The 24,850-nt window shown below is 35.7% G+C and overlaps 1 protein-coding gene across 3 annotated transcripts in view; it reads left to right on the top strand.

The window, feature by feature from the left end:
- The first annotated feature begins 366 nt into the window (after window positions 1-366).
- TBC1D23 (TBC1 domain family member 23) overlaps window positions 367-24,850 on the top strand; it is a 31,522-nt gene continuing 7,038 nt past the window's right edge. Inside the window, exons 1-16 of one of the 3 annotated variants that reach the window (XM_062515445.1) lie at window positions 382-422; window positions 7,062-7,173; window positions 7,436-7,541; window positions 9,550-9,754; window positions 11,035-11,158; window positions 13,334-13,458; window positions 13,572-13,615; window positions 14,505-14,608; window positions 15,400-15,522; window positions 16,438-16,530; window positions 19,041-19,211; window positions 19,437-19,479; window positions 20,212-20,318; window positions 20,969-21,111; window positions 22,528-22,572; window positions 24,592-24,594. In XM_062515445.1, the coding sequence (XP_062371429.1) occupies window positions 382-422; window positions 7,062-7,173; window positions 7,436-7,541; window positions 9,550-9,754; window positions 11,035-11,158; window positions 13,334-13,458; window positions 13,572-13,615; window positions 14,505-14,608; window positions 15,400-15,522; window positions 16,438-16,530; window positions 19,041-19,211; window positions 19,437-19,479; window positions 20,212-20,318; window positions 20,969-21,111; window positions 22,528-22,572; window positions 24,592-24,594 (1,589 nt within the window). Of the gene's footprint in view, window positions 423-7,061; window positions 7,174-7,435; window positions 7,542-9,549; window positions 9,755-11,034; window positions 11,159-13,333; window positions 13,459-13,571; window positions 13,616-14,504; window positions 14,609-15,399; window positions 15,523-16,437; window positions 16,531-19,040; window positions 19,212-19,436; window positions 19,480-20,211; window positions 20,319-20,968; window positions 21,112-22,527; window positions 22,573-24,591; window positions 24,595-24,850 lie in introns of all 3 variants that reach the window. The other 2 variants (XM_062515447.1, XM_062515446.1) reach the window with 2 other exon arrangements.

Raw genomic sequence — 24,850 nt, 5'->3', positions numbered from 1 at the left:
CCTACCTGTGGCACATTAAACACTGTGGGGGAAGTCACTTAACAATCAGACCTACATCTGGCAAAGCACTACAGTTTTATGAAGGCATTCAAACCTGCGTCAGAGTAACTCCCCTGCCCTGCCCTGCCCTGCCCTGCCCTGCCCTGCTCTGCTCCCGTGGCGCTGCGCAGCCCCTCCCTCAGCAGCTGCCCCGGCCGCCGTCCCGTCCCGCCCTCCTCCCGTGCCAGGCTTCCGCGCTTTGCGGCTCGCGCCCTCAGCCCAGCGGCGCGGGGAGGCGGGGACAGTGGCCGGGAAGGGGATGGGCTTCGGGAGGAGTGGCCTCGGGGAGGAAATACCTCCCGAGCGCGCTTTACGGCCGGGCGAGTGGGCACGTCAACAGCTATGGCGGAAGGGGAAGAGGCGCTGCCGCCGCCGGGCAGCTGGTGAGTTATGGGGGTGCGCGTGCCCTCCCTCCCCTCCGCAGCGGCTATGAGCGAAGAGAGGCCGGAGCGCCCCGCCCGTCGCCGCTCTCCCCTCGGACTCGTCGCGCTCGGGGCGCTTGCGGGGTCGCGCTGGGAGCCCGGCAGGAGCTCCCGGCGGACGCCGCCGGCGCTCGGCGGCTCCGGGTCCCCAGAGAGGAAGGGGCCCGTCAAAACACGGGCGAGACACAAAACGAGGGCCGTGCCCAGCCTGGAGCCAGCCGGTCGCTCCAGTTTAAAACGACAGCTTTAATGAGCTGCTCCAGGAGTCTGCCTGGAGTTGCTTTGTTCAGTTCAGCTTTCCCTTTCGCTGCGTGCCGGCTTTCAGGAACAGGTGGCAGCAGTGGGTCCTCCCTCGGTTTTCTGAATGATTTTGCTCGCTACCCTTCTTTAGCACGGCTATTGCTTATAATGGATTGTGCATTGAACCTCTAGGATAAGAATAGAGACTATTTTTGGAGTGTGTATAGGTTCATTTTGATGGTAACGGTGATGTGATTTTAGTATTTTTTGCATGTGTATTCACTCAAGATTGCCAAGGCTTAAATAAACATTATGTTTAAACACTGAAGCTATTCTCACTGCATCCAGCATCTCCATTTGCATCTTCACTTTGTTTTTGTCTCTGCGCTTCTGCATTGCATTGTGATTTCTTTCTGTGGATCTGTGCCACACCATTGCTCTTTGTTCTTTCCACGTATAGGCTTTTCAAGCAATTACTTTACAGATCTGCTTTTTATGATCACTTCCAATCTGATGTTTTTGCTTTTTAGGCTTTATTTGACGTGGCAGATTCAAAGTTTCCTGCAGACTGAGCCTAGCCTTCTTTGTGCTTAGTTATCTCACTGTAAGGAAGCTACAGCACACAGGTGTAGGTGGAAACTCTTCATTGTCTAGGTTGGTTCTACAAATACAGCTTTTGGTTTAAACAACTTAGTATCATTAACTAGAAAATCAAAGTTAGTTGGTGTTATTTTTTTTTCTTTTACTTACAGCCTCAATATTTATGAAGCTCTTTCTATGAGCAGTATTGCATAAGCATTATTTCTAAATAAAGACCTGACTGTTGGGCCATATAATTACAGCGGGGGGTGGACTCACTGACAGTGCACTCTTGATACTTTGAAATATAACCCTGGACATTGAATAAGAACCATACCTCAAATACCTCTGGAAAAATTACTTCAGATGACTTTCATTACTAATAATGGAATCACAACAAACTTCTCTAGGATTTATGTTATGGATGAGGACGAGTGTGTTTCCAGACACATTTCAAGGCACAGCCTGCATTGCTGATATTCTGTTTGGCAGCTTCAAAACTATAGTAAACTATACTGATGGCACTAGAAAACGCAAACTTGAAGGCATTTGTTAAAACAGATTTAAGTCTTTATGGGAACAATTAGAATTTTATGCTTAAATGCTACACTAATATGTGACAGTGCATCCTGTTACTAGATCTGTGAATGACAAAGTTGCATTCCTTATTGCTTGCTTATAAACTTCACGTGGCTTTTTGGGGTTTTTTTCCTGTTTTGTTTTTTGTTTAAAAGCCAATTTCAGTGTAGTATTTTCTTTTTTGTTAATGGATTTAAAGCATTGTCTTGTATTCATATTTCAGTGTTGTGAGCAGTTGTTGTTGAAGGTTGTTGGCGTAAATTACTACACTGTCATATTTTGAAGTATATAGGATTTCAAATTTTAAAAGTACCCAAACATATAATGCATATAGTGATGCATATGCCTGAGCTTTACTGGGAGCAAAACTGGCAGTGCTGATTCTGTGTTCACTTCCTTTGGAGGATTAAAAGGCAGATGAAATTTTCTGTTCAGAGGCTGTTGCAGCACCTTGAATGTGTAGAATCCAGATGTGTTCACCAACATAAAATTCCCTGTTTGTTTTTTTCAGCATTAACTTTTCATGCAGTGCCAGTATAAGTGATTTGGGTGGGGGTAAAGTGTCACAAACTAATTATGAATTAAACCCCCCAACATCTGTACTGACTGCTGGGTGTTTTGCTCAACAAAAACCAGGGAACTTTGCCACTACACAATAAAATAAAATTAAAAAGAAAACCCAGCATCACCACCACCCCAAACTTATGTATAGAGAAACATGAGTGTAATTTGTTTTCTTCAGTAAATACAGGAAGTTATCATCACTTTTGATTTAAAAAGTAACAAAATCATTTTTAAATCATAGGCCTTGTTTGCTACATGCTTCTTTTGAGCTATTTGACATATACTCAAAAGCTAATTTGAGAAATTTCTAGCACTGTTTTGTTCTGGAAGGCAAATCTGTCCAAAGCTAAGAATGCTGTGAAACACAAAGGCTGCTTTCAAACTGCTGTAAAATATTTTTTTTCGCCTGCTTATTTGTTTATTTTAATCATAATTTCAGTCAATGCAATGTGTCTAGTCAGTAGACTGTACAGATGCAAATAAGAAGGTCTTAATAAGATGGTTATTAGTTAAAATGTTTGTAATTGAAAGTTATAGACTTTTCTTGCCTTATTTATCAAGGAAACTGCTGATTTGAACCTTATTTTTCTTGTTCAGATTTTCAGACAGATTAATGGTTATGAATTAGTTTATAAAACCTTTTTGCAGATGTTTGTTTAATACTCAAGCTTCAGGAAACTTGATCAAGGAGTAATTTTTAAGATCTGTACTTGGGAAATTAGGACCTGAAGTAACTAAATATAACTGTAACCGCAGATGGAATTGTTCCTGTGCATTTAACTTTGCATTGGAATAATTCATCTTGTGGATCCCAAAATGCACTGCAACTGCCTAAGACAACAGGGTGACAAATGTAGTCCCCATATATCTTTCCCATTCTCGCAATCTGGCTAATTAATACTTGGAGACGAAGTATTTCTTCTGAAAGCCCATTAATAGAAAAGTCTTTTCCAATTAAGCATGAAATTGAAGAAGGAACGTCAGGGAATTTTTTTTTCTCCAAAATTCTGTTGGAAAATAAAAGATGTTTCAGTGACATGCTGGATACATTGGATATCTTGAAGCAAATGTGAGGGCTTCATTTTTGTTTGTTTTCAATAGCTAATAAACACTCATTAATTTCAATTCAATATAGTTCTTGTTGAGGCTTTTTCCTGGTAGTCAGGAAAATCCTGAATTAAAAGTAGAAACCATAATAATAGCTTCTATAAATGTATGAAATTGATTGTAGTATTCTTAATACTTTATGTAGTTTCTTGATCACTTACTATTATCTTTTCCCTGCTGTTCACATTCCCACACTTTTAATCCCTTCACTAGTATTTATGAGTGATTATTACCAAGTATCTCAGTCATGTATAAATAATACTTAGAAGAAGTGGCTTAATCTGAATTCCCAACAGCTGATCAATTTTTTTTGCCACCAGCTTACACACCTTAAGTTACAAAAGGTCCTGTTTAATATTTGTGGAGATAGCTACTTATTGATTATAATATGTCACCAGACTGGCATGAATTTAAGAGATCCTTCTGTAAGTATGGAAATTTACTGCAGATCCACTAATAGGAACATTTTGTGTTACAACATTTTGAACAGTGGGAATGATGAATCATGTGAGGAATTTATTGTTTCAAGCCATGGCTTGGTTGTAGGCTGGAATTCTGCACATCTAGCCAAAATTTGGAGTAACACCTAGAAACAGGTAGTGAAGCCATGGCAGAGCAGAAAGTACAGTTGTTCAGGTCTGGAGGAGTTTGCCCACAGGGAGAAGTGCAGCTTTCTATTCAAAATACATGTAATAATTGTCCATGTGAACAGAAGACTTCCTAGGAGCTCTCCTCTCATGAAAAACAAGGATCCAGATTGCTAGCAGTTTACTGGAATATTTATAGAACAACTGACAGAAGTAAGGTAAAATACAGTGAGTGGACATGCATTAAAGTGTTGAAATCACTTTCATGTTTTGTACTTTGCAAGTTAGCCTGAATAGAAAGTTTACTAGAAAATAATTTACTTAATCTTTGAAAAGTCCTTACTTACAACCTGTGAGTAATCTTGCAGTTGATGGAGAAAATGAGCACCTAATTCAAACACAGCAGAGCAAAGCATTTCTCCCCTTGCTGTTATTTAACTCCTTGTTGGCAATGCATCACATCTTTTCATGTGACAGATGGACGTGTCAGTGTCTTGCTTTGTGAGATGAGGTAGTAAAACTTGCATTTGCCTCTCATCTTTACAGTGTAGAGAGTGGGGGTGACAGTACTTGGAAGAAGTTTTTGCAAATGGTAATATATTGTCAAGCAGCAGAAGCAGACATTTGTAGATAACACGTTAAGTTGGTGTTAGCCCATGCACAGCTTCTTGAATGCTGGATACTAGTTACTGGTAGAATTAGTACTTGTGGGTTTGTGAAACAGTCTTTGCCAGATGATTCTGTAATTAGTGTAGATGTAGTTTTAAGTGTTGTTTCAAGTAAAAATTACTTTTTTATTCTCAAAATAGTTTCTTTGGGTGACACAGAATTTCTGCTTGAAATGGAACGTGTACGCATCTGTTGCATTCATTTCTACATACCTGTTTAATTCTTAAATATAGTTGTAACAACTGATTGTATTTTGTATGCTGTAATTCAAGGTCTGACTATTGCTCTCTGGTCTGTTTTTCATACACAATATTCACAGAAATGTGCAATATGTCTAAGAGCACCTCATTCTCTCCAGCTGATGTTTGATTTTGGCTTCTGTTGAAGCTAGATCATCCTAGAGTTCATACAGTTCTTCTGAGAGCTAGGAGGTCTCTGTGTAAATGTCCTGGAAATACTTGATTTTTATCCAAGGCTAGCTGATCCATTCATTTAACTTTTCAGGCACTGACCATTATGTACACAACTGGATAACAGGATAGGTGATGGTAGTGCAAGTGTGCTTCCATATTCTGCTTCCCCTCCATTTCCCCTCCATTTCTGTCTCAGGAAAGGAATTGGCAACCTGTGCAACCTGTAGCCCTATACAAAAACAGATGTTGAGATTTTTTTTTCTTTTTGTGTAATAGAAATGTGAGAAAATAAGGCAAATCAGTCTCTTTGTAATCTGTGCTTTCTTTCATCCAAATTTGCAAATTACTTGACGAAAATAGAGTTGTGCCTCAGTGTATATTTGAAATATGATTTAAAAGGCAAACCAAAAAGTAGTGACGAAGAAACTGGCTGATACAATGCAAGGAAAAAGCTTACTCTTCAGACCTGTAAATACTTTTGAGAAGTCTTGAGTAAAGCTAGTTAAATATCTGCATACCTTTTTCCTGAGGTATGAGGTATACCGAGATCTGAGATTTTAATCTATTTGTCCTAAAGGATGTTATTTAGAAAATCAGAAATGTGTGTTTTAAATTTTCAGGAGAACAAACTTATGAAGTTTTATATTGAGGAGTTAGTTGTGTATGTATGGAAATTAAAGTAGATAAGAGTTCAGCAGATGACATTCTTTTTCTGTGGCTGATTGAGTTGACTACATCATAATCATGGAGTAACTGAGAATTCTGCTGATAAGATTTTTACATCTGTTATTCCATATGTGTAAGTAGATGTATTATTTACCAGGAACACATCTTCCCATGTGAATATCTGTCCTGGAGAGACAATTGTGTTCTTTGTTTTGCTCTGGCTATAAACCCCTGGATGTGTGTTTACCTCCCCAGGTATCTGAAACAAAGCCTTTTTTAAGGCAGATGTCAGAGCAAGTAGAGAGGAATTAAGAGGATATAGCAAGGGAGTTTTGCCTACAGGACCTATGTGTCACTGCCATTGCTATTTTTCCAGTGAACCTGTTTTGCCACTACTCTGCTGCATGATAATTGAAATCCTGAAATCATCAGATGAGGTTCTCCCATTACTGACAGCATGGAAACATTGAACCAGTCTGCAGAAGCTATTAAGAGAGATTATAAAGTAATCATTCCTGAATGCTGAATTCCTTTTTGTCTGTAATGCTTATGAACTTTTGTTGTCTTATCCCAAACCCCAGCAATCGTCAATACAGCAATCATTATTGTCTTGTCAATTTGTGTATTTTGCTACTCTCTGTTATTTTTTGTGCATATGTCCACACTTAAAATACTAGAACTGTTTAGTTAAATAAATGTGAGTTTGACTAAAAGGTCTTTTCCCATTTCAGGGAAAGGTGAGGTCAGAAAAAAGCTGAATGTTCTAAAACTTTTAAATAAGTGTTCTGTTTTCTAGAACATCTAATATTTTGTTTAAAATAACTCCACCGTCTAATTTAGGTGTAATGTTTGCTTTGTGTGTATGTGTGAAAGCTTGCTGAAATTGAAAGTTGCTGGAAGTTGTATACTGCAACTGAATTTGCATTTTTATTATACATTTTGCAACCTTGTCACTTAATGAAAACAAAAAAGCAAACTTCATTTTTCTTGTACGGAAGATGAATGGAACTACAAGTTGAAAAAGCAGCTTTAAAGTAGAGGAATAAATAACATATTGCAAGTATTTATTTTTAGTAATTTCCAAGTTGTCTTATATATTTGCATATGTGTGGGATTTTCTTGACAGTAGCCTTCAGTCTACATAAACATTGAAAAATAGTAGAATTGATTTTTAAAATTACATCTCGTTATTTTAGGATAAAAGATCTTGCAGACGCTCTAGAAGAAGGAGGTTGTGATCTTGAAACTGTGAGAAACATCATTCAAGGAAGGCAATTACCTGCTGATCTAAGGGCTAAAGTCTGGATGGTAAATATGAGCTTAAATTCAGAAGCAGGAAGTATTTGAAGTTGTGTTTCATTTGAGGTAAAAGATTTAATTGCTGGGCATCTCAGCAGAAGAGATGTAGTACTGGAAATTTAATATGCATCTGTGTTGAATCAGTTTAAGAATAGTTCTCTCTCTTTTTTTTTTTTTCTTTTTTTTTTTTTTTTTAATTGCTGAGTTCAGGAATTGAGCAACTGTAGAAAGACACTAAAATGTTTAGAGGGCTTTGTATTTTTGTTTTCAGATTGCACTTAATGTTGTAGGAAAGGGGGACAGCCTAGCATCCTGGGATGGTTCCTTAGACTTACCTGAGCAGAGTATAATTCACAAGGATTGCCAAGAGCTAATTGGTAAGTTGTGTTACTTTTAGATCATCGGTTTGAAAACTTCTGTATTCTCAGTTGTCTTAAGACTTTATTTCAATTAAATTATCTGAATGGTGTTTACATTTTGGGGGAAGCTTTGAGGAGGAAGATGAAAGAGCAGATAAAAATCATTAAGAAACTGTAAGAAAACAAAAGTGTCTTACCTGTACACAGACTGGGGGGGGGGGGGGAGGGGGGTGACATCATGGGAGTTTACAGTATTAGCTTGTAAGTGATAGTTTGCATAGTCAGAGAGCTTTGTAAGATGAAAAAAAAATGGTAATTGTTTTCCAAGCTCCATCTTTTAAAGCAGACATTCTTTGTCTAGTGTCCTTCAAGTTATTAATTGTGGAAAGCCTTGTTTTTAATGTGAAAACCTGCTGTAGCACAAAAATGCATGTAACATTTGAGAGAAGAAATATATTAAACATTTTGGACTTCATAAACAATTTTAAAGAAAGATAGATACTTTTTAATAGCATTTTTAGTGAAAAAGAAAGGCTGTTTGTGCAAGCAAGGTGCTGCCAAGACAAAGGAAATAATACTCTGGTATGTCTGCAAGGAGCTGCCAGAGGATCTGCTTGGCGGTTCATCACAGAACTGGTCAAACCCCTGACATGATGCGACAGCACTGATATCAGTGATCACTTGACGGCATCAGTGCTGACTCATAAATCAAGATACATCTCACGATTTCAATAAGAGAATCTTCTGTTTTATTACCTATCACTTTATTTATTTTTGTACAACTGAAATTTAAGGCAGAGGATAGAGTTGGTGCATGTATACATACCTACCATTTCTGAAATGCCTTTCTACACTTTCTAGCCCTAAAATCTAATAGGACTTATTTTCCTTCTCTGTGTCCTGTAAAGGAAAGAGATGGGGGTGGAATTACCACTCTTATTTAATCACAGTCTCTCTTCAGAAGATGCAAAATGTCCTGATTATATTCGTAACTTACAAAATCAAGCACTTCAGTGGCTGATAGTTCTCTTTTTGTATTTATTGGCAATTTTTTTTGATATGTAAGGATTTAAATTGATAAAGGGAACAAATGTATAGTTACTTCGGAAAGAATGTTATATGGAGACTTCATTTTTTTCTTGGATTAAGTGTCTCTATTTCAATGTTTTAGCAAAGCAAGTAATCTCCAGATTTGAAGTATATCTATCCTCATTTGGGATGTGGGTTTTATGTACTGTTTCATTTTTCTGAAAGGTAGAGAAAAGGAATGCCATATATTGACTGGCTTTGATGGGAAAGTATTAAAGACTTTTGTAATAAAAAAAATTATTAACAATAATGAGACTCATGGTCTTCCTGAAGCTGAGGAGGAAAGATGTTTCCAAGAGATCTAATGCCACTATGTTAATTCAGTGTGTACATTATACACACTACATCTCTACTATTCATCACCATACCACTATATCTCTTCCCCCATCCTTGACATAAAAAAATGTGATTTATAAGTTAATGCTAAAATTTAAGTCTGTAAGCCTAGTTGATCTCAAACTTCTGATTTGGATAAATTTACATGTCAGTCAACTTTTGAGGAATTGAAGGTATGCATCGTGGGTTGAAATTCAAAGGAATTTTGTTGTAGAGTTGAGCCTAAGTTGTGTGCAAAGTACATCAAATAGGACTAGAAAAGGAGCATTCTGTGCATTATAAGAATCTACCTCCTTCTTTCATATTGATCCTAGAATCCTCAAACTTCTTTCATCCTGTTGTTGCAGTATTTAAATGTCCTATCCTTTTATAAATTCACTTGTATTTTGATACCTTTTTTAATTCCTTTCTGTAAGAATCTAATCCAAATAGCCAGCTTTTGTTTGTCCGGTTTTGTTGGTTTTTTTTTTTTTTTTTTTTTTTTTTTTTTTTTTTTTTTTTCCCTGATCAGTCTCCATTGGTGCAATTGTGCTATGAAATAATCTCATTCAATTTCTTTGAAAAGCCTTTAACACAGTTGATATTACTGTGCCTATTTCAGACCAGTTGTCAGTGCCAGAAGAAGAGAAGTCAGTATTAATTTTGGATATTGAGTCTGTAATTACTTTTTATTGTAAATCACGCAATGTTAAATACAATTCTTGCCTTGGCTGGATACATCTCCTCAAACCTCTGGTGCACCTTCATTTGCCTCGCAGTGATTTGTACAACTGCTTCTATGCTATCATGAATAAATTCATTCCAAGGTAAAACTCTTTCTTTTCCATATGTACTATTTTTATTGGCAGTAGAAGGATTCTCTGAAAGTTGTTCATGTTTGGTTTGGCTAGGGTAGCACTGTTTGTAGCCATGTTGTCAGATTCTTTCTTTCATATGATCATAAATTTCAGTACCTGTTGGTTTGAAATCCAGGAGATGATTACGTTGGTTTAAGAAGAGTTAGTTGGGTTAGTTGCAAAGAGTTAGCGTGTGACTGATCTAGACTCAATATGCCTTTTAAAGAACTATCCTTTCATGTAATATCAAAAACATTTGTTTATTAACTAATTCATGTAGGTTACATAAAAGTGGTTTTTCATTCCCTTTCCTAGCATTTTTGGGATCTAAAATACTTCTATCCCTTCAGAAATGGTAATTCATAAGCACTAGTTAAGTCTCAAAATTTCTTTAGAAGTAGTTAATATTTTGATATTTTTCATACGCTCTATTGAGTTGGGACTGAAATTATTTTTTAAGTTGCTAAATATTTGTAATGACAAATACTAAATTTGAGCTTTTCATGCTGTTATGTTGTGCTCTCACTAAAGTAAGTTAAGTATGTTGGAGCACCGTGACGCTTCAGCAAGCCTGGATAGTCTGTAATTAAAGATCTTATTCTGATTGCCTGGAGAGGAGATTCCAGCCTGGCTGATGGATATAAGCCCAAAATATGAAAAATGTATGTTTGCTGTTGTGGAAGGAAGCATTTATTGGTTCTGTCACTTGATTCAGCTCGTTTCCCTTTCTACTCTTAAACACTCTGTGAGCTGTCTGGTGATAGTGGCGTTATGATCACATAACTCATGTGCTTTCAGCTGTAGAAGGCTTGCAGAGTATCTGGTATTTGAGCTTCTCTGTAGGAATCTAGGTGGTGTTTCAATGAGATGTGGACTGTTTTTTCCTCATGAGTGAGAAAATGAAATACAGTCAGTTTATAATAGATGCAAATCTCTGCTCCATTGGTACCATGCTTGCCTTGTTTTGAGATTTCAATCTGTTGTAAACACTTCTGTATTATATAATCTGTCAAGCATTGACAGTATTTCATTCTGCTGCCTTGTTAATTTAGTGTTATGTGTTTTTGTTGTTTTGATTTGGTTGGTTGGTCTCTTGACTCTAGAGGCTAGTTGACTTCATGATCAGTCCCTGTGAATTAAAAGAGCAATGTACAGGAAATTATGTAATCACTGATAGTAAAGAATTGCTACTGCAAGTCTGAAAACTGCAATATTACAGGAAGTTTATTCTTTTCATTGCTACTTTTTAGGGATTGTTTTATGAAGGGAAGGCCCTTTCATCTATTTAGACTGTTGCTTCAGTACCATGAACCTGAACTCTGCTCCTTTCTTGATACCAAGAAGATGACTCCAGATTCATATGCACTCAACTGGGTAATAAAGTGAAAGTAGGGAAACATAATAACATAATGAAAAAAAAATTCCGTTAAAATTTAAGTGTGTGTTGCCAGTTTATGGAAGAATAGTACAAGCAATTAGAACTGTGTACATTAAAACAAATTGCATGTTTTCATATAGTGTGGGCTTTTTGTCTTTAGTGTTTAGCATGAGGTATGAGGTCTTGTTAATGTCTCCTTCTTACTGTATTGGGTGGGTCCTTATTGAGCCACTGATGTTAGGAACTTCTTGGACTAAGGAAGTTAGAAAGCAGCTGACATACTCAAAAAATAAGAAGCTCTGATGTTTGTTTTGATTGTGGGCAGCTGTATGTTGCAGATATGGGTAAACATCAGTCTGACCAGTCTTTTAAAACTGAAGTATGAATTGTTTTAAAAATCTCCCTGCTACACACATATATATGTATGTCTTTTAGAATTTAGGCACGTATATTTTACAACTTTTAAAGCAATAGTTATTTCCTCTTCAAAACTGCCTCAGATTGTGGGTAGTTACAAAGATGATTACCTCAATCATTTTTTATGAAGTTTGTGTAGCAGGACTACAACAGAATTTTTGTTTCAGTGCTACTTAGTATATGCAATACAAAATCATGATACTGTGCTTGCGAAGGTAAAGTCTGTAATCTAATAGAGAAGGCTTTGACCCATGAACTCTCCTAGGTTCTTCTTGCATACTCATTTACTATGTAAATTTTTTTTCAACGTTGTGTATTTTCAGTTGAAGAAGAATTAATTAATTATTAAACTTTGAGGTCTGTATTTGGATGGGGTTTTTTGTTTGTTTATTTTTTGGTTTTGGGTTTTATTTTTTTAAGGCTGCTGACAATTTTAGTATGAAAATGTGTCTAGGAAAAATTTTCATATTCTCAAAATCTGCCTTTTGCCAGTCTGATGAGCCTTCAAAAGAGAAATTAGGTCTTTTTTTTTGCCACTAAACTTCCATTTTTAAATAGAATTTTCCTTAGTAAATACAAAATTCTTAGAAGTTGTTTATTAGCATTTTGGAAGAACCCAATTAGAAAAATAATCTTCTTTCTGAAAGGTGGTAGTGAAGTAAGCTGGTGTAGCTACCAGTCCTCAACACCATGCTTCCTGGTGTACAATTTTAGGAAAAAATCTTAAGTTTCATATTATATAATGAGATTACAGTAAAATTCCCTGCTTCATCTGTGAAAAATCTCAGTCTATATAGGTATATCACTAATGCTTAGAAGTACATAAGCAACAAACAGAGGCCTGCCATTGTCATCTTGTTCATGGACGTTTTGTCTTCAGTTGCGTTTGAGTCAGAGTTGAATAGATATTTTTATCTTTTGCTATAAAACTATTCTGGGAAGCATTGAAATATTCCAAGATAATGTTTTAAAACAGATACAAAGCTTTACAAATCTATAGCTGTGGTGGTATTGAATTTGTGTGCATCAGCAAGTTCAGTAAGACCCTAGTGAAGTCAAGTGGTATGCATTTGAGTTAGGTGTGATTGTAAATGTTTTCTGGCATGTATAGTAAGTTGCACCTTTTATCTGCTTTGACCTTTGTATATCAGAGAGGGTATATTTTCAGACTGGGAGCATGGGAGCAGGCAAAGAGTTTCTTCAACAGTAATGAAAATTTTCTGATACTTGCAAATGTTTAATTACTCAGTCATAAAGCATCATAATGTAATGCTAAGTAAGTGATGTCAAACTAATGTGCAACTGTGTTAAATTAGCCCAATTCTACTGTGGAAAATAAAAATAATTATGTTTGCAGGATCCTTTCAAAGCCCTAATTGCTATGCTATTTGAGTAAATATGTTCTCTTATGATTGTCTTGTTGGTATAATTGGTGTTTAGCAGTGGCTTTGAGCTAAACAGTACTCTAGCTTGATTGTGTTATCTGTGATTGAATTTGAAAGACTAACAATGTGCAGCTAACTTTGCCTTCACAATAGTCATATTTATTCACAGATTATCTGTTCTATTGTACACTATTTCCATTAAAAACTGGTTTTGAGGTTAGAACCATCCTTCAGTACACTGTGCAGATGTAGGTTTTATCATAATTTCATTGAGTTCATTTTCTTTTAGGTATCTTGTATTTCTGTTAAAAATGTATTCCTCATAAGTTTGCTAATTGCTTTTTCTCATGTTATTTTCCAAATTTTTAGCTTGGAAGCCTCTTCTCCTACTACTGTTCAGCTGAAGTCACTCAGGCAATATGGGATGGATATCTACAACAAGCAGATCCATTCTTTATTTATTTCCTAATGTTGATCATCCTTGTCAATGCAAAGTAAGTGTATAGTTCATTCTGTGGGACATACTTTGCTGACACTGTTTTAATCCAGGTTTGTTTCATTTTGGTTTTACTGACTTAATCTATGCCTGTGACTTTACTGTTTTCAGAGACGTTATCTTAGCACAAGAATCAGATAAAGAAGAAATGATAAGTAAGTACTTTTCTTACATAGCTGCTAGTGAACTATTTACTATATACTATAATCCCCATTTATTACTGTATTTTTATAAACTGTATTTTGTTGCTAAAGAGCTAGATTATTTCTGCGTGATTTTTGTCATTAATTAATCCCTTCACCCAGTAATTCCTTTTTTACTGTTCTTTTGCTGGCCTGTCCTTGACCTTCTTTCCTATTCTTTTAGTACTCCCACACCTAGTTTTATACTTCAGCTTGAAGTATTGGAAACAATAATCAGGAACTGGTCTTTCTAAGCCCAAAACAACAGCTGTCAAATCCTTCTTTAAATCTACTGCACTTGTTGCATTTTCTGGATTATCTTCATGCGCACTTAATTTGTGCCTAATTCATTTTTTTATAGAAAATGCATTAAATTGCAGTGGAAATTTTAACTCTTGCCTTTGTACTTTTTTTACATACATGATACAATATGATTAATAATCTCTAGTAATTCAAAATGAGAATTCTTGGAATTTTGTGTCTTTGCGGAACTACACCATTGGGTTATCCTGGGCAGAGAACAGTGGTACTGATTAAGTAGACATTTTAAAGGATTCTTTTGGTCAGAGCTCTAGAAAAATAGCTGACTTAGAATAAATACTGAAAGCTAAAGCTATACAGAAGTAAGTATCTGGTAAAAAACAATTTGCGTAGAAGGTTTGAACATCTAGCAAAAAGCATATGCTTTCTGTGGATAAGGAGTATTTCCTGTATCTTCACTTTTCATCTGGAGAGTGGATCAATATTCATGTTTAATCAATATACTAGATTGTTATGCCTTATTAAAAATAAGTTCTTTTATGATCTAGGTTGCTTGGTTTCCATGTCTGAAATAGTGTTGCATTTATGTTGTTTGTCTCAGAATTCTTAGAAACATCACCAGCCAATCTCGATTTAGAGGATATAGAAGATCTTTTCTCTTTGGCACAGTATTACTGTAGCAAAACTCCAGCTTCTTTCAGGAAGGTAATAACAGTAATTTTGAAATTGTCTTATTTTTGGCAAGTGTTTAAGCTCTTGCAGACAGTAACTTTGAATATTTCATTGCAATATTCTTTTTTTTAACAGTTTTTTTCATGCTGTTACTCTGGTTGTATATACTCTTAGGGTCTTTGAAAGATAAGATTAAGTGAAACATGTTAGAGAGAAGCTTCCTTGTAATATTCTCACTTCATGACTGATCACCTCATTTTCCAAATGAGGTTCTTGTAAGAGCTCATGAAGCTAAACTTCATATTGACACAGTTGCATTGTGGTACACTGCATGGCAGTGCTAGCTGTATTTGCAATAACAAAGAGGAAAATGTCTCTTACTATAGATTAACCTATTATCAGGTGCACTGTTTTTGTGGCTCTTCCTTACTCTGGGTATCTGACTTAGTGAATGAATGAAATAAAAGTATTTGATAGCCATTGCCCTTGGCTTGTGTATACTTCCTCTGATGTGTGTAGACAGGTATGAGAGGATTTTTTAATGAGGAAAAAACAAAACAAACAACTAAAAACAAATACCAGAGGCACTGCATCATGTTGGCATGGTCAAAGTGATGAACAAGCATGTTTGTAATGGAAGTGCAGACCTTGCCATGATTTTCAGAAAGAATTTCAGTTGATCAAAAGTTTAATTACTATGTAGACAGGATATGCATGTGTGGAACTTAATATTTGCAACTTAGTGGATGTAGTTTTATTTTAAACTTTCACACCTAAAGGTAATGGCTTCAGTTAATCTTTTTTTTTTTTCCTTGCCTTATTAGGACAACCACAGTCTTTTTGGCAGCAGCTTGATGGGCCTCAAAGATGATGACACAGACTTGAGCCAGGCTCTCTGTCTAGCAGTTTCTGTGTCCGAGATTCTGCAAGCAAATCAGCAACAAGGAGTTAGTGTACTGAACTAACCTTTTCTCCCCAGTTTTATAGAAAAGGAAAAGAATGGATCACTAACCATTAGTTTTAAATGCTAACAGAACATATGAGTATTTGCTATTTCAGGAAAAATATTTTTGTCTTGAAGTTTTCTCTCTTGTAAATGATCTGCTGTCTTCAATGTATTTGTGCTGTAGCAATGAGCATAGGGGAGCTTAAGACAGCAATTGGAATTGGAGGAGTGTGAACTGAAAGTAGTATCTCATTCATTTGAATTCCTTTCCAAATGTAGCTACAGTAGAGGAAAATTTAAAACTCACTACTCAGTACCTTTGAGAAGAATGCTGTTAAGGAATATGTCTTTTGTCAGTGAAAGGTTTAAATGAGAAAAATAAAATTGATTAAACCTGTTTCATTAGAAGTTAATTGGAGATATAGATGCAGGACTTCACTAGAAATATTTAAGACCCATATATGAATCATAATGTAGTTAGATTACAGTGTGTCTTATTGACTACTGACTTCTTGTAGCAGTTTCCAGGCCCCAGTTTTGTCATGCACAGTTTGAGTTTTTTCCTCATCCAAATAAAGTTACGCATCTGTTTATATCCTGTCCAAGTTGGTGGGATATCCTTATGTGCTGTGCTGATTAGCAGTGGACTCTTGTATTGTCTCATACCCACTATGTTTTCTCTCAGTAGAAATTATATAATTGTACAAGCTGCTGTTTTAATGGAAAGCTGGTACTAGAATACTACTGGTGGTCTGGTAACTCTAGAAAAAGTTCAGCTTAATCAAATGAAATAAGATATTTTTTTAATAGCTCTTATCTGTTCTGAGCAGTTCCTATAGTATTGGATTAGTATTAGAATGTAATTGAATTATGCCAATAATTATGCAATTTTAAAATTTAAAAATGTCTCTTTCAGGAAGGAGTGAGATTCTTTGTAGTGGATTGTCGTCCTGCAGAGCAATACAATGCTGGGCATTTATCAACAGCATTTCACTTAGACTCAGATTTGGTTTGTATGCTTTTTGTTTCTTTACTCGTGTTTGACTCCTAACTGAGATAGAAGGGAAGAGAAATGCCTGCCTTGAAAAATAAAGCATCTTTAATTTAGGCTCTATTCTGTGGACTGCAGTGTCTAACTATGTGATGGTAAGGTTTCAAGAATTGTCTTCTCTAAAGGAAATGGTAAAACCATCATTTTACTGAGTTTAGCCCTCAATGACATTAGAATTTGGGATTTCAGACTTCCTGTTCTTTGGTTAGGAATGGAAACCCATACAGACTATAGCCTGTATCATGCTTGAAGGAGAAATCTTTTTTTAACGTCCTAATTTCCAGTGAAAGGTGTAATTAATGTTTAAAAAGAGGACTTTTCTTCTTTGTCTTTTTTTGCCTTAGCCAGTCTTATAAGTCTGCTTTTACAGGGCATATATCATGAAAAGGATTTGGTTGCTTCTTTAAAATTTTTGCTTTACGATATGAAAGAGAAAGTGCATTACTTTTGGCACTGAGATGTGCTATGGATGAGTAACTTCAATAAAGATTTTGTACTTTCTATTTGATTATGAGTTCCTAATTAAGCATACAGTTGTTTTTCTCTGTCCTTTTTTCCCCCCCAGAATCACTTCAATTTCAGCGGTGTATTCATTGCTTCTGGATTAGCCCTCAACTATTTTACTTTAAGCAGTCTATGGAAGCTGCATGGAATGATTAATTTGGATATACACCATAAAAGACTTTTATACCTTAGTTAGACTCAATCCTGTACCTAATATCTTTACCTCTCTAATTAAAATAATGCATTATTCAGTACATTATATACACATATGTGAATATAATATTAAATATAATTGCATAGGAGAGAAAAGGAGGCTGAAGGGTGACCTTAGTGCTTTCTATAACTATCTGAAGGAGGTTGTAGCAGGATGGGTGTCAGTCTCTTCTCCCAGGTAACTAGCAGTGCAAGAGGAAGTGGCTTCATGTTGCATTAGGGGAAGTTTAGATTGGATATTAGGAAAAATTTCTTCCCCAAAGGGTTTGTCAAGCATTGGAACAGGTTGCCCAGGGAAGGGGGTGAGTCACCATCCCTGAAGGTATTTATTACTTGTAGATGTGGCACTTGGAGACGTGGCTTGGCAGTGTGAGGCTGGTGATTGGACTCGATGACAAGGGTCTTTTCCAACTCAATATAATGTGGTTTTTAACCTAGATTAAAAATCACTTGGGAAAAAATTTTCCCTGTCCTATGTGGCTGTTCTGGCCTTAATTGAATATCATATTCAGTGAAGAAATAAGCATTTTAAATTATTAAGTAGTACAAATAGCTGATAGTATATGAAAAAGGAGTCCATGAAAACAAATCTTAAATTAGATATGATCAGTTCGTGTGTGTTTAAATTGTATATTGGAATTAATGGTCCTTCATGAACCATGGTGGATGAATATCACCAGCTTCATCCTTGTTTTAAAAGTTCAATGCTAGAAAAATATTATAAGGAAAAATCTTTGCGATGACAAGTCATTAATGAAATTTCAGTGCATTTTATATTCCTGTATGTGCAAAGTACACAAAAATTATTGTAAGGAGTGACAATGGGGAAAGAAAGCACTTTGGAATCCATCTCGTTTATAGTTAGAAGTAGTGAGATTTAGGACCTATGTAATAAAGCAGCAGCCTTTATCTCTAGGAAAACCCCAGTTAAAATTCAGCCTTACTGATGGCTAGGCTGTGTACTTTGTCCTTCCCCATTTAATCCACTGTACAGACAAGATAATGAGAATCCCTTCTGGCCCCTCCCTGCCCCCTCAATCCAGTTACAGGTCAAAATTCCCTTACAAGTTTAAATAAATACCTTCCCCACAAATACAGGTTAAAATTTTAGCTGTATTGAGAAAGTCATTTTTTCTCTGTCTCTTTCATATAGAACTCATGATTTTTACATGCATAGTAGGCCTTTATGAATCCCAGACTTAACTTTTTGAGAGTACAAAGAATCACAGATACCTCCTTGTTCTTTCAATTGTAATTTCTTTTCCCAAATCTTGATAAGTAAATGAGAAAAAGCTTAAGTAAATGAGAAAAAGCTTAGTGGGGACGCAACAAGAGGAAGACTTTACTGGCATCTAGAAATCTTAGGTAATTTAAAGGGTTTCAAATCTCAGAAGTTTGAATGTGTTCTACCCAAGCTTGTGTAAATATGGAAAGCAATCCCACTGCTGTATTACCAAATTAATGCAACATGAAAGTTACAAAGACTTGTTCCACTTGATGCCTTCAGAAATAAAGTAACAAATGTTAGCTGTATTTCTTTTGTGGGGAAAGTAAGTGGGGTAAGGAAGTAAATGACCATTCTTTATGTAACATGAGGTCTGTCAGGTTCCTTGTGTGTGTGACTTGCACAGTGCTGATATTGCCTTGCTTGTGATCAACAAACTGTAACCATTCTCAAAGCTTTTCTCCTTTCACAACTCTTATTACAACATCTTGGTGTCATACAGCATTTTCGTTTGTTCATTCCACAGATGCTTCAAAACCCATCAGAATTTGCACAGTCTGTAAAATCTCTGTTAGAAGCACAAAAACAATCTATTGAGTCTGGCTCCATAGCTGGTGGGGAACATCTCTGCTTCATGGGAAGTGGCAGGGAAGAAGAAGATATGTATATGAACATGGTGTTAGCACATTTCTTACAGGTACAATTAAATTTGCCATTGATTTAACAGCTGGGGTAAAGGGTGTTTGCATGTGTCGTTAATGGTAAATGGCAAAACATTTTCTTCTTAAGATCTGAACTGGTTTTTACATTACTCAAGTTTACAGTTTCTGGTAAACAAACTAATTACCCTGTTTAATTACCATGCTTGCCAAACTCATTCCACAGGTTTTTGCTCTGATCAGAATTATCTTTTTTGTTGCAGAAAAATAAGGAGTATGTGAGCATTGCCAAAGGAGGCTTTATGGGTAAGCTTATTAAAAATCAACTTTGACTTGAAAAATCTTGCTATCTTTAACACTGTTGATATTTTTGAGACTTTTGTTAAAAACCATCTAAATTAATAGCAACTAGGTCTCATTTGTCAGGTTTTTGTTTTGTATAAGTAAATACTGTGCACTTGCACATATGTGGTTAACTCTTAGGGCTTACCCAAATTTCTGAGTGATGAAAAATTAATGCAGGAATTGGGGAAATTCCCTCTTCCAACTAGTCATTCTTGATATTTTAGCCACTGTAGATGGCAGATTCATGTGACAATGCTTCATAATTACTGTTAACTGCTGTTGTGATTTCTTAAATCAGGAGTTTAATTCCAGTTGATGTTGCTGGAAATAATTAGACTCTACAACAGTGGGGAGATCTGTGCTACAATATGATGATAGAGGAATTATTAATCAATATGTGTAGTGTTGTAAGAGCTGCCTTCAAAATCAAAGCATTTATTTTTAATTGCTGCTGTATTCTAAATGTTTACTAAAATAATTTGTATATTAGGTAGATATATAGACAATTAGATAATTAGATTATCTTAATCCCTTTGTACTACTGAAAGAAAAGCTGGGAATTGTTACAGTGGTTGCTGAATTTATCTATTTTAATTGAATTGTGGGTAAAAAATTGTTACTGATTAGTCTCGGGTATATACAATATTTTCATCAACAGTGTAATTCTGAATGTTTTTAATGGCCTTTTAACAGCCCTCCAACAGCACTTAGCAGATATCAATGTAGAAGGACCAGAAAATGGATATGGCCACTGGATTGCAAGTACCTCAGGCTTAAGAAATAGCATAAACTCTGTTGATGTAAGTGAGATTTTAGTGTGTCACAGTGTGTAGTGAATATTTTCTTCACATTCCTCATTCTATTCCATAAAATGCAGTACTGCAAGTTATGACTTTTCACTTGTGTGTTTAATTTCAAGCTATGATCACAGTCTAGTCAGAGGTGACATAAACATTTTTATCCTCTTGAGGGCAAGAGTTTGTAGGTAAGAACCTGCTGTAGTCATTCTCCAGCAGAGTACATGTAATAGGCAACTCTTTCCCTGGCTCTTACTCACTCTGGGAATGAGTTACTATAAAGTGGCATACAATTTCATGGCACAGTTCAAAATTGTATTTTTTCTATAGCTGATCTATTATGTGTAGAATTTAGCTTTTAATTTAGATGCAATGTATCACTAATAAGATTCCTTTGTCTAGATGTCCATAGCAGAGTGCTCAGTAATATAGTTTGTAAAGCTTGCTTTATGGGATATTTTCCTCAGTCACATATCATGGCTGTTATTTTATATAACTCTAAATAAATACTCAGTTGTGTAAATAAGGCTCTACTGAGTACCAAAAAGTAAATGTGAATTGCTGTTTTATAGTCTGTTTCCTTTTTAATAAATTCATTGAGATGAAATAACATACTTTTTTATGATTAATCCTGAGAGGAGTTACTTTTACAGGGTGATTCTCCTAACGGTTCAGGTGATGGAAAAGGCATGAAGTCCCTAGTGAATAAAATGACGGTTGCTTTGAAGACTAAATCTGTCAATGTGAAAGAGAAAGTTATCAGTTTTATTGAAAATACTTCTACTCCAGTGGACAGGTGTGTCATTTATATCTCACTGTGCAGAAGTGACTTCCTATTTCATGTGGCTATTTTGTAAGTGGGAAAACTGGGCTAATTTGGAAAATCTTGTCTTCCAAATATTCAGTTTTTTAATTTTCTACCCTTGCCCTCCTCATAATTTCATTGTGACCTAAGGAGCCTACTATGCTCCTTACTGAATGTTTATCTAGAATTTGTAATTTAATTTCACTTCTTATAATGTGTCAATTTTGTGTTCAGTCTAAAAGTGAACAAGATTTCATTTGTATTTCATTTCCTCCCCATCCTGACTCTAATGAAATCGATTAATGACAGTGGGATTCCGTGTGGACTTTTTGTTGGTTGGTTTTGTTCTGTTTTGTTTTTTTTTCCTTGCTGCATCTTGCCAAATAGAATTTGCCTCTTTTGAAGATCTTGATATTTTTTTCAAGTCCTCATGTAAAGCTGCTTTTCAAATGCAGAATCCACCCTTGTTTGGCTTTTGTGTCTTCAGAAGGTACAGCAAGGAATGAGAATGAAGATTGAAGAACACTTCCAAATCTGGAAGCTATAATTCCAAATACCTGTCTTAACTAAATACAAGAATAACAGCTTTCATCTGTCAGAGTTTTAAATGAAATACCTGTTGTAGTTCTTAAATTTCAGCCTTTGAAGGTGTATGTTGGATACCAAGACACTGGTATTCAGGAATCTGAGACACCTAGCATTTGTTTAATAGCAGGATTTAAAATACATGCCAAATGAAGAGTAGCTTTTAATAGTCTGGTACATGAGATCATTCCTTCTTTTAGTGTTGGAAAATGTTTTTCTAAATTTCCATTATTACTTTTCTTTCACAATTGGAGGCAAAAAAATCTTAAATAGCGTTTGGTAGTAGCTTTTGCTGTGTGAAGAACTAAATTGAATGAACGTGAAGATTTTGAGATCTCCTCTCAGAGGAGAGATTTAGATTAGATATTAGGAAGAAATTCTTCACAGTGAGGGTGGTGAGGCGCTGGCACAGGTTTCCCAAGGAAGCTGTGGTTGCCCCATCCCTGGCAATGCTCAAGGCCAGGATGGATGGAGCTGTAAACAATGTGGTCTGGTGTGAGGTGTCCCTGTGCAGGACAGGGCATGGAATAAAATGGTATTTAGGATCCCTTCCAACCCAAGCCATTCTGTGAAATCAAGTAATGCTTACACGTGAGCCATAGGTAGCATAGGAAACGCATCTTTTAGAAAATTTTTTGCAAATATTTCTTTACCTTGTGTATTTCTTTACCTGCTTTATGAAGCCTTGTTTTTATTTGCAAGCATCCTCCTTGAAGAAGATACATTGCCAATATAGAGAATTTCAGCTATTTATCTAGGATTTTTATTTACTTTTTTTTTTTTTAATGCTTTTGTTCTGTCCTCTACCCTAATGTACTGTAGAATACCTTTCAATATTTCCTGGCCAGACAGACCAAGCCTGGAGCGGTAAGCTTGATAATTAAGTAGTCTGACTAAAACCACCTTTCTTGTATTTAGCATGGCATTGCAATGTTTGTAAGCATTGGTTACACTGACAAGATTGCTTGCGTATTTTGATATAAATTTAATTTTTTTGGAATATATTAAAACTATTGCTTTTTACAAGCAGTGGTCAAGAGACTAAAGGAAGAAAAAAAATGTATTGCCAGGGCTTTCTTCTCTTAGTTTCTGCTTTGTAATTTCTGTTCTCTTCCTTACTATTTATGGAATTTTTTTAACCTGTCATTTCCTATATACATTTTATTAGTAACCTGTACTAGTAGAAGACACCAAGAGCAATTGCTGAACAAATTATGGCTTAAGGTTTTAACAAGAGAGACTATAAGTATGAAAAGTAAACTTTTCATAGAACATCATCAGAACTTAGATACGAAACCCATGTGGAAATTCTGTCTTGGAAGTCTGAAGTTTTCATGCTTCATACCACATGGTGATAAAACATGCTGAAAGAAACAGACATGCTCATTACTGGGAAAAGAAAAATGATAAGTAAATATGCTTTGCAGTTTTACCTCATCTTGTTCACATAATTACTGCATTTCATGCAAATGTGGAGGCCCTTCACATTTGCCTCACATACAGTGTCTTATAATTATTTCACAAATACAATATGTGAATTATTTTATAAAATTACTTGTGATAATTGAAGAGCAGCTCATGCATAATTACTTTGGAACTTTGGTTATACTTTAGGAGTTCTGTAGCTTTTGACCTTCTTACACTGAAGTGTATGAGGATTAATGCTGGATAAATTAGTGAAAAATCCTTAAAAACTCACTTTTAAAATTTTCAGTAATTTTTCTTTCAAGTAGTTTGCACATAATTTGCACTCGGATTCACACAAAAGCATCACAGAAAGGTGCTGTTTGTATGCACAAAATCAGTAGTAACATTAACCAGTATTCTGTAAAAGAACAATGGGCATGGCCCAATGGCATATTATATGTTTTGTTAATTTAGAAATACTAAAGATCATGGGGATTGTACCCCACACTTTGTTGATCTGTTTCTAGAATATGGTGAGAAAGTGTTAAAATACCATATTAAATATATGGTGACTCTTTAATAACTCAGAGATGCATGAATCTGTATTAGTAACAAAGAAGTTTTGATATACTGAGTTTTTTTACTTTGGTTATTTTGCTAATTCCTTTCATTCGTGTTGCACATCTTCTTTCATTGGGTAGATGCAATAATAAATTAGCTCACACAATATATCCTAAGAGCATTTTCTTAAAATTGCAGTTGTTAAAAGCCTAGAATGGCATTTTTTTCTGTATCCATTCAGTTAGATTTACCTTGTGTTTATCACCATGATGTTTTGTTTGGCTGGTTTGCCACCAAAGGACATAGCATTCAATTTGTAACCATGTAATGATGGCCTTCCACATACACAGGTTAAAGGGAATCAATTTCTAGTTTAAGATGTTACCAGTATTGTATAAAGTAGCTTTTTACTCTCTTGTTTACTCTGTTGTCCTGACTAAGGTCAGTTGATAGTGAGATGTGCTCTTTGACCCTCTTTGTATAATTCAATTTGACATTATTTAAATGTGCTGCTTCTTACTCAATTGGTTATGTACTACTAAAGCATATTTACAAAAGCCACCATCTGGAAGCACTGCCCTCTTGAATTGTCAGTGTCATTGATGCTTATTGTCTTAAACACTAATGAGCATGTTATCGTATGTTTTTGTGCCATTGTAGACCACATTTCTGTTTGTTTTTTAACTTTACCTTATTTTTTTATGTTAGTAAATTTTACCCATAGAAAATGTTTTCTTTTCTAACTTTCAGTTCTACTTTCAGGTACCCCTAAGTAGTAGCATTAATTTACCTGTTACTAAACCTGTTCCCTGTCCAGCTTGGTTCTAGAGTAGCATTTAAGCTGCAGTTTGTGAATGTATTATAACAGGAACCAAGGCTTAGAGTTGGTAGGAAACATGAATGCAGAGTATGGGGAAGGAGGTGATTGAACTGGAGGAAAGAGACAAGGCAGGTTTTTTGGTTTCCTTCTGAGTTTTTTAAAGCTGCTAAGCATTGCCAGTTCTAAAGGCTGAAATTAAGAACTGTTTGTTTTTTTAAGAAATTGCCTGTATTGTTGCTTTCTGAACTTTCGGACTTTTCTCATATTTTTCAGGCATTCTCAGCAGTTGAGGGCAAGAGCTTTTAATTCACCTGTGACCTTGTAATCACAGCATTCTGATCTGGAGCTTTAGAGTAT

This window comes from Cinclus cinclus, chromosome 2 (assembly GCF_963662255.1).
Source record: "Cinclus cinclus chromosome 2, bCinCin1.1, whole genome shotgun sequence".
In the NCBI taxonomy this organism is placed as follows: Eukaryota; Metazoa; Chordata; class Aves; order Passeriformes; family Cinclidae; genus Cinclus; species Cinclus cinclus.
This window is presented reverse-complemented; position numbering and strand designations above follow the sequence as displayed.